The following is a 10,000-nucleotide window of genomic DNA, read 5'->3' on the forward strand; positions in this document are numbered from 1 at the left end:
TGAAAGAGAGATGAGAGAACTGTTGGGAGAGGGAGAGAGAGAAAGAATGTGTGTTGGTATGGTTGTCTCGTGTTCACTCCAAGGGCGTTGCTTTATCATACTGTTTGTCTCTATGCTTTGTTTCCTGACATGTAGATACTGATCAGTGTACACTGCTAATCAGTGTGAGAGAGGAAGAGACAGAGAGAAGAGAGGTAGAGAAAAAAAGAGAGAGAAGAGAGGTAGAGAAAAAGAGGGATATAAGAGAGGTAGAGAGAAAGAGAGAGAAGAGAAGTAGAGAGAAAGAGAGAGAGAATAGAGGTAGAGAGAAAGAGAAAGGGAGAGAAGAGAGGTAGAGAGAAAGAGAGAGAGAATAGAGGTAGAGAAAGAGAGAGAGAATAGAGGTAGAGAGAAAGAGAGAGCGAGAGAGAAATAGAGCGTGGGGGAGGGTGACCAAGAGGGCTTCCCTCGTTAAAGGATGAGCTAAGTTGTGTGTCATCACCCCTCCATCACACCACATTACACCTCCTCATCAAAGGGACCTGGAATGACTCCACCTCACGTCATGTCACACTCACACACACACACACACACACACACACACACACACACACACACACACACACACACACACACACACACACTCAGGACACTCAATGGTGAAATACTGCGCTCCTCTCACTTTTTTTTCTTTCTCTCTCTCTCTACCTCTCTCCCTCTCTTCCTGTCTCCCTCACTCTCTCCTCGCTCTCACATGGTGTTCAGTATAGACCTCACTTCTTTCTTTCTCTCCTCTTCTATCTCTCTCCTTATCTCTCTGTTCCCTCTCTCCTTTAGTGAATGGCCCTGGGCGCACCACTGGGTTAAACAGACAGACAGGAGGTCAATCCATTTGCTCTTTTCATTGGGTCATCTTGATGCTGACCTTTTGGAATGACATTTTTCCAGCAAGCCCTCCATTTAGACTTTGACATTCCGGGCTTGTCACCAGAATTACCTGAAAAACAGGTAGACAGCTGGCCGAACGAATCGTTTTGGAAGAAGTTATGTTATCAGGTCCTAACATGCATTGCATTCGTAATCATGGTAAGGGACACATTTACTTTGACATTATAAAATGTCTTGCACTCCATGTCTCCTCCTTGATTTATTTTCCTTTGTCCTGACTGAGTATTAAATGATTCTATTAAATTCGAATTCTTCATTTCTAACCCTCGGTGGAGAGCCGTATTAAAATATTTCCCATTTAGTCACAGGGTAATGGTTTAAAAGTGGGGTCTTTAAAGCGCGCAGTCAGCCCGTTAAACTTTAGCGCCTGCTGCGATGAGGATGCTGATAAACTCCTCAGGCGAGCTCATGAAGATCAAGACCTCCAGCTGGCCGCAGGACTGGCCGGTTCCATGAAACCTGCTCTCCAGTGTGTGTGTGTGTGTGTGTGTGTGTGTGTGTGTGTGTGTGTGTGTGTGTGAATGCGCACACGTGTATGTGTGGTGTGTGCATGAGTGTGCATGATGGAAAGGTGGGGGAGAGATGGAATGGAGAGAAAGACAGAGTTAGTAGGAGAGAGAGAATTGAGCGATGGGCGATGTAAAGAGAGATAGACAGTGGGGGTTTGGAAAGCCGGGTGATACGGTCTGTCTGCTGTTACTCAAGACTGTCATGTTTTTATGAGGGAGGGAATGAGGAGAGATGCTGTGGAGATTCTCTGTCTTAGGCTGCCATCACTTTACTAGACGTGTCGGTGCCTCTGGCTCTCTCTGCATCTCAGGGGCTTTCGCCACATCACACTGCCTGTCTATACAGTGACAGGACCACTCCCTCTCTCCCTCGTCTCTCTCTCTCTCTCTCTCTCTCTCTCTCTCTCTCTCTCTCTCTCTACTTTTCCCTCCCTATCCCTTTCTCCTTCTTTCCCTTTCTCTATCTCTCACTCTCTTTCTCCATCCACTGCCTCTCCCTCTCTCCTTCTGCCAGTCTCATTTTTTATCTGAATATCACTCTCCCACTCTGTAGTGTGTCAGTGCCCATTCCACCTCTCCATTTTTCTCCTTTGCCTCTCTTTCTCCCTCCTCTCTCTCCCTCTCTCTCTCTCTCTCTCTCTCTCTTTTGCTTTGTCTCTCCCTCCACCTCTTCATGTTTCCACTTTAAAAAATGGACAGATGCTTGGAAGGAGTGGCCCATTATCTTCCAGCACCGAGACACACAGGCAGAAGTGAGAGCTCTGCGTGTGTGTGTGTGTGTGTGTGTGTGTGTGTGTGTGTGTGTGTGTGTGTGTGTGTGTGTGTGTGTGTCTGTGTGTGTGTGTGTGTGTGTGTGTCTGTGCAGTGGGCGGGTAGGAGGGTCCTGGGTGAGGTCATCCAGTGGTCTGCCGAGCCAGCCAGCTGACAGGCCCTTCTGCGCACCATGACGGGGGTGAAGTCATTCGTCCTTAAACGCTTCACGGGTCTCTGATCCAGCCAGCCGCACTAATGGCGGGAGACTGGGTCAGCAATCTGGAAAAGCGGGGCTTCGCCAAGCCCACGGCAGGGGCCCCGGGAACATTGGGTAATGCTCTTTAATTAAAGCCAGTCCCGTGGAGTGCCGGCCCGGCCATCAGCGATGACTTCATAGCATGAGCACCCCCGGCTTACTAGCGCCATGTGTTAGTCCCGGTGATTTGTTTAGGAAACATTCCATGATTTATTTTAAGCAGGAGATGCTGAAAGGTTGTTTTATGTGTCCTAAAGAGACTACGGACACCAAATATGATGTCACATTGCGTAGAAGGAGGTGTTTAGGAGACATTCTGTGATGTATCACTAGCGTGAGGAGCTGTTTGGTTGTTTCATATGTCATGACCTTTCAGCAACGCTAAGTTTCTGACATCATAGTCTTACATGTCATCCAGTGGGTGGATGCATGCATAGTGCACAGGGGATGCACGCTCTGCTGATTGTGTTGTCGCTTCCTGAAGGAATTGCACCTTTTCACAAGCGAGACCTGCAGGAGGGAGTTCAGCTGAAGTGCAGCCCAACAGATGTGCGCGCCTCCCTCCACTGCCCTGATGCGCTGCGACGCGCTCGCTCGTATCTAATGCTGTGCAGCCTAATGGAGGAAAGCCCTTAATTAGCCAGTCTCCCTCAACACTCCTCTCTCACACACGCACACACACACACACACACACACACACACACACACACACACACACACACACACACACACACACATTTCAGAACATGGGTTTCGGTGAGGATGGAGAGTCGACAGTGCCAGCAGACATTCCTGTATCTGGACAGAGCTAACGTCGATGTCCAGCCCTCTCCATCCCGTTGCGCTTGTCCGATGCTTGTGCCCCCCAACCCAGACATCAGTCAGTAAACAACGCACAGTGGCAGGGGTCTGGCATGGCTCGGGCACCGCTGGTCCACTGGCAACAGTCACCGCCAGGCTGCAGTGGCGCAGTACGCCACTTCCTTCAGGCCACGTCTTTGTGCTTGCGCCAGCGTTGCCCGAGGACCGCTCCTGGCATATGACTACAGAGGGTGGCACAGCTACACACACACACACAGACACACACACACACACACACAGACACACACACACACACACAGACACACACACACACATACGCACACACACACAAACACACGCACACTCAAAGCCATTAGAGGACACACATGCAAAGGAGGATTAGGATTAAAGACCTGCTCACATTACCCGAACCTAAACACACAAACAAGATGGGGCGGGGGTGTGTGGGCGGGTTTGTGTTTGTGTGTGTGTGTGTGTTTGGGGGGGGGGTTGGGGAGCTTTCATGCCTGCTCATTGCTAGAGGAATCCTTGTGTCAGACACACACACACACACACACACACACACATGCGACCAAACTCTCTTGACGTAGTCCTAGTGTAAGCTGCATCATGAATTCAGTCCAGTTCTCTGGCCTTGGTAACAGCATGTTTAGCCAAAGTGTCCTAGCCAGCAGGAAGCTTTAAAAAAGCCTGGACATTTAGAGGAGACCTTATTTTTTTCTTTTCCATCTCTCTCTCTTTCTCTCTCCCTCTTTCTGTCTGTCCCTCTCTCCACTCGTCCTCCATCTTGCCCTGAGTCTTTGCATCTGTCTGTTCTCATTTTCCCTTTAGCATCTCTCTCTCTCTCTGTCTTTCTCTCTGTCTTTCTGTCTGTCCCCATCGAAAATCTCATGTGCTTGTTATTTCTCCTACCCGCAATGCAAGTGCGCCACACAAACCTCCCCCTTCATCCACACACATCTTCTCTCTCTCTCTCTCTCTCTCTCTCTCTCTCTCTCAGACTTCCTCCCTCCATCCCCTACTTTTCTCTTTCTGTCTATGTGCCTCCTCTCTCCATTCAGAGTACTCACGTGTATCAGAAATGGAACAAGCTGTAATAAATATTGATAAAGGTGACAAAATAACCAATAGTGTCATGCTGATTCATTCCAAGTAGTGGCCATTGATTTCCTTTTGGCTCTATGAATCGTCCAGCCTGTCTTGTTGTTGTTCCTGTCTGGTTGCTGAGCGACCGCTCATGTCTGTGAGAAGGCTGAAAGTTATTTTTCTCCTGTTGGGGGAGAGATATCGACGAGGGCCGTTTTTTTGTCTGTTATGTGGCACTGTAGAGATGACCTCCAGTGCGTCTCTTTATCAGCCGCTTTCTTTTTCTGTTCTGGGCCTTGTTGGAGCTGATAAGGGCGCCAAGCTCGTTTTGTACTTGTACTCCTTGCGCTGGTGAGGGGTCTGAGGACATCAACAGTTTACACGAGCGGGCTAACAAGCGAACACACACACACTTACGCGACCCGACACAAGACATAACACACACACACACACACACACACACACACATAGTCGACAGCCCAGACAGACCTATCAGTGTACAAATTCATAAGATATGACAAGAACGTTCACACTTAGACATACTCACACACACACACACTGACTCTCCACAGAATATGACATGACAGGAACACACACACACACACCCACACACACACACACAGATAGAGAGACACACTTAAAGCTGACTGGCTGGACACTGTTACTGGGGCTCAGGGCGAGTTGTGCTTATGTAAGAGTTGGAGACATGGTGGGAACAGACAGGCGCTGAAGTGTGCTGGAGTCCAGCACAGTGTGGGCTCATTCAGGACATTTTAGATATAATGCTTGCCTGTGTCCATGGGTGGTATTAGATATATGCATCCAATGAACTACACTGCCAGTGCCCCTCTCCCCACCCCTGCGTTCCATTTGCATAATTATACTATGATGACAGGTGGCTGCAGGGCATCTTAATCGCACTGAATAGGTTGGGAGATGTGGACAGTTAACATTGCAAATTAAGACATTAACATTATTTTCCTTCTCTCTAAAGGTATGCATTGTTTAAAACTACTTTACATTTAAATATTTTAGCATTTCCAAGTTTGAACTCTTGAACCATTCCAACCAAATAGTTCTGACAGTGAACAAATGTCTGACCTCATGCATAGCTAAGGCACACTAGGTTTTTGTATGTGAGTGTAATGTTAGTGTGTCATTGGGTTGTATGGATACACAGATGGCTCACAGGAAAGCTCATCTAGTAGCCATCCATCTAACTGACATCTATCAGGGAAGGGAAATTTCAATTTAAGTGGGAAAACAGGTCTGCCTGTCCATCACTGTCTCCCGGCCCTGTGAGAGTGATGACGAGAGTGCTAGCCATGAGCCAGGATCATCTTTAGAGAGCTAACAGAGAGCTGGTAATTGCAGCGTTCCAAAACACCCAAAATACGTAGCTGGATGTCCTGCCAGGCAGAAGTGATCCATGTGGAGGATCTGAGTGTTTTTCTTTGTGATGTGGTGTAGAGAAGGTCAAGAGAAAATTCCGGAATGAGAGCTGAATCTGTAATCCCTCGTGAGCCTTGGCACACAGGAATCCTCCCGGGTTTGTTCGAGGCTCGTATGAGGCACTGAAGGGGCAACAACATCACCAGAGCTCCGTCCCAGAGTTTTAGAGACCAGGGAACAAATGTTACCATGGTGATGGATGATGCTGAGATTGTGCTCTCTTGTTGGAGCAGTGTGCAAGCTCCCTTAGGTGCGGGTTAGGAGGCTGCTGTGTGCTATTTATGATGTGAGAAACATTCCCATCTTTCAGCTACAGTAGTGCTCTAATTCTCTCTCCATCTCTCCCTCTCTCTCTCACCCCACCTCCTCTCTATTTCTCCCTCTCTTCTGTCTTTTCCTGTGTCTCCCTGGATTGTGGCTCAGAAGACAATGGGCTCATTATGGAGGTGTCAGGAAGATGGCATTATTACATTTTGCCGTCTAAACATTTGAATCACTCACAGGAAATGGCACCTTTGCTCACCGAATGCAGATCGCAGAGCAACTGTGCTATACATTTAGAACAATACAGTTACTTTGGCTTGACTTACTGCTCTTTGGAAATGAAGCTCATTTATTCATTGTAGGAAATAACACATCATAAAAAAGAAAGTGAAACTTCAGTTTACAGCAACAGGGGTGTTCTGAATTATGAGGCATATAAACTGTTATCAACAGTGACAGGTGAACTTTAGGAGTTGAATGCGGCTTTGTTCTACGATCGTCACTATCTTGACGGGCAGGCAAATTGGTTTAGTTTAAGATCAAAACACTCTAAGATGTTTCCTCAAGCCGTGCTGTTGTGTCAACAGTGTTGTGGGTCAAGCCTCATCCCAGGCCTTGACATATGTTGTGTCCTCACACAGCGAGCGGTTTCGGCCTGTTTGGCCAGTGTTGTTCTTCCCTTTAGTGTTCACACCAGGCGAATCCCATTCTAAGAACAACACGCTGTTTGTCTAAAAACACCCTCCACTCCGAACACACTGACACGCAGACACACACACACACAGACACACACAGAGACACACAGGCATACACACTGTGTTGTTTGTGCACAAAGCCCTGTTTAGTGGGATAGAGAGAGGGGAAAGAAGGGGGGGGGCAGAGAAAGTGAAAAGAGCATTGTATTAAACGAGGAGTACCCATGTGCTATGTCCCAGCCATGGCCCAGTTTTCTTTTTTTTTAAAAAGAGGCAAAGTCACAGCTCTGTGGCTATCTTTAGGGAGCCTCGGGTCCCCTGCTCAGATCTGCCCTCCTCTCGTCCTCTTGTCCTCTCGTCCCCGTCCCTGCTGCCGATCGGCTGGGTCGAGGTTGGCACGGGGCTCTGGGTGGGTGTGTGTGTGTGTGCGCGTCTCTAGACTGCCAAGAGGAGCCAGTCAGCATGAGTCAGCAGAAATGGCGGTTGCCAAGGCTCCTTCGAGTGGCAGGTTTGTGCCTTTCGTCCTTTTTTCCGCTTTATCTCTCCGTTGCTCACTCTTTTTATTCTCTCTTTCTCCCCTTTTCTCTCTCACTCTATCTCTCGGACCTTTCCCTTGGTGAACATGTCACTCCTCTGATTAAACATTTCTCTCTTCCTTTTTTCTCTCTATTTATCTACTTGTCTGTAGCTTGCAGTCTTTATTCTTTATCCTCTCTCTCTCTCTCTCTCTCTCTCTCTCTTTCTCTCGTGCTCCATATGTTATTGCTCTGATTGAGCACGTCTCTACTCTTCTCTTTCTCCATGTCTACCTCATTGGCGACTTTTCAGTCGATGACTTTAATCCCTTTGTCTTTCTCTCGCTTTCCATGTAATGGCTGTGCTTAAAAAACCTGTCTCTAATATGTCCCTCTAGCTCACTGTCACTTCTCTTACTCTCTCTCTCTGTCTCAGTGAACATAGTGGCCTCTTTAAATGGACATGACTTTGTCTCTGCTCTGTCTATTCTCTCCAATTCACTGGCACTCATGTTTTATGTCTTTCTTCATATTCGGAGACTATAACTTCTCTGAACTACTAGTTCACTCCCTCCTCTTTGTGTGTGTATGTCTCTTTCTCTCTTCAAATCCCCCCTCTCTCTCATAATTCAGTTCAAAGGTTCATGACAAATAGTTAGACATTTGTATTGCCAAAGAAATGTTTGACATGAAGACATCAGAATATGCACAGGTGTTGTTGTCTTTTTTAACCATTGGATAGCCTCTCTCTCTCTCTCTCTCTCTCTGTCGGTTCCTGTTGTTCTGTGCTGCTGCTGTCTCTGTACAGTGATGTGTGGTGTGTGAGCTGAGTGGCCCTCCTGCCTGGGCTGTTTGTTTCTCAGCATCTCTCAGCGGGGCTGCTGGCACTGACACGCCTCAGCCTCCTGCACACGTGCTCCCGGGAGAGAGGGAGAGAGAGAGGGAGAGAGAGAGAGAGAGAGAGAGAGGGAGAGAGAGAGAGAGGGGGGGATGGAGAGAGAGCAGCCAAGGAGAGGAACAAGAGAGATTGGGGTGTGAGAGAGCAGGCAGAGAGTGGGAGAGAGATAGATAGAGAGATAGATAGAGAGAAGGAGAGATAGATAGAAGATGAAGAGCAGAAACCAGACAGACAGTAAAATAGAGGGTATCTGAAGGTTCAAAGGAACAGATTGATGAAATTTACCGTGCAGCACAGTGAGATATAGATTTCAGTCTGTGTTGCCAGATAGACAGTTAGATAAGCAGTGAAAGATGTAGACCGAGGGTAGATAGTTTCAGTGTCATCAGGGAGTCACTCAGAAAGCTAGTATCGCAAAGGTGGAGAAAGAGAGGGGGAAAGGGAGAGAGAGAGGAAGAGAGAGAGGGAGGGAGGGAGGGAGGAAGGGAGGAGAAGAGAAGACGAGTGCAGTCAGCTGACATGGGCAGGTGGCTCAGGCGTGCGTCTGTAGAGGAGCTGCTATTTATTACACCTGTCCAAACAAGCTGCGCTGCTGGCCTCACATGCCCTGCTGGGCCGGAAAAAATGTGGAGGCCTATGTGTCTGCTCTCCATCCCAGCCCTTGGGGTGGTGGTGGTGGGGTGTGTGTGTGTGTGTGTGTGTGTGTGTGTGTGTGTGTGTGTCTGGAGGGGTGTTATTAATCTGTGGTCAGGCTTGTTTTACATTCTTGTGCATAGCAATGTGTGACATTTCTGTTCCTCTCAACTAGAGGTGGGAAAAGATGTTTGTTGGTTTTTTGAAATTCCCAAAACAATTTGTGGGTGTTACAATGTGTGAAGCAGAGGCAGCTCCAGCCCCAGCCGCCGAGGCAGGAGAGGCAGGATAGGTGGAGAGGATGGAGAGAGGTGGAGAGAGGTGTGGAGAGAGGTGTGGAGAGGATGGAGAGAGGAGGTGGAGAGAGGTGTGGAGAGGATGGAGAGAAGAGGTGGAGAGAGGTGTGGAGAGAATGGAGAGAGGAGGTGGAGAGAGGTGGTGGAGAGGATGGAGAGAGGAGGTGGAGAGAGGTGTGGAGAGGATGGAGAGAGGAGGTGGAGAGAGGTGTGGAGAGGATGGATAGATAGATAGATAGATAGATATATACTTTATTGATCCCCAGGGGAAATTCCCCGGGAGAGAGGAGGTGGAGAGGATAGAGAGAGATGTGGAGAGAGGTGGAGAGAGGTGTGGAGAGAATGGAGAGAGGTGGTGGAGGAGGTGAACACACACAGTACCTGCAATTGAAAGAGTGCAAATCCAGGCCCCCGAGCCCCCGGGAGCTTAGGGATAACCAGCCAGAGAGATCGGCTCAGTATCCTCCTAATCCGCCGCCTCCGATGTGGCCCCCTGCTCTCCAGCAGAGACGAGGAGAGAGAGAGGGATGGGGGATGGAGAGAGGGAAAGAGAGTTGGAAGGCTGTGGGGAGGAACATCTTTTTCTTTCACTCTCTCTCTCTCTCTCGCTCGCTCTTTCGCTTTCTTTCTCTCTCTGATCCGCTATGTGCACCGCACAACAGATAGAGAGAAATAAAAGATAGATCAAACAGAGAGTAAAAGACAAATAGGGAGACAGACAGACAAACATACACAGAGAGAAAGTCAAAGAGAGGCAGCGCTAGTGAAGGGCAGAGCTGCATAGCCGTTGTGTGTGTGTGTGTGTGTTGCTGCTGCTCTCTCTGGTACTCTGCCATGGGGCATAGTTAGCAGGGGACGAGAGGCAGGGGATGAGAGGAGGGGAGGAGGGGTGGA

At 48.5% G+C, this 10,000-nt stretch overlaps 1 protein-coding gene across 19 annotated transcripts in view; it reads left to right on the forward strand.

The window, feature by feature from the left end:
- eml1 (EMAP like 1) overlaps window positions 1-10,000 on the forward strand; it is a 69,849-nt gene that overhangs the window by 16,752 nt on the left and 43,097 nt on the right. The window contains exon 1 of one of the 19 annotated variants that reach the window (XM_042071252.1): window positions 7,106-7,272. The exons of the other annotated variants lie outside the window; for them this stretch is intronic. Coding sequence (XP_041927186.1) covers window positions 7,227-7,272 — 46 coding nt within the window. The 5' untranslated portion in view covers window positions 7,106-7,226. Of the gene's footprint in view, window positions 1-7,105; window positions 7,273-10,000 lie in introns of those variants that run through there. 19 annotated transcript variants of the gene reach the window in all.

Source organism: Alosa sapidissima, chromosome 19 (genome assembly GCF_018492685.1).
Source record: "Alosa sapidissima isolate fAloSap1 chromosome 19, fAloSap1.pri, whole genome shotgun sequence".
Classification (NCBI taxonomy): domain Eukaryota; kingdom Metazoa; phylum Chordata; class Actinopteri; order Clupeiformes; family Clupeidae; genus Alosa; species Alosa sapidissima.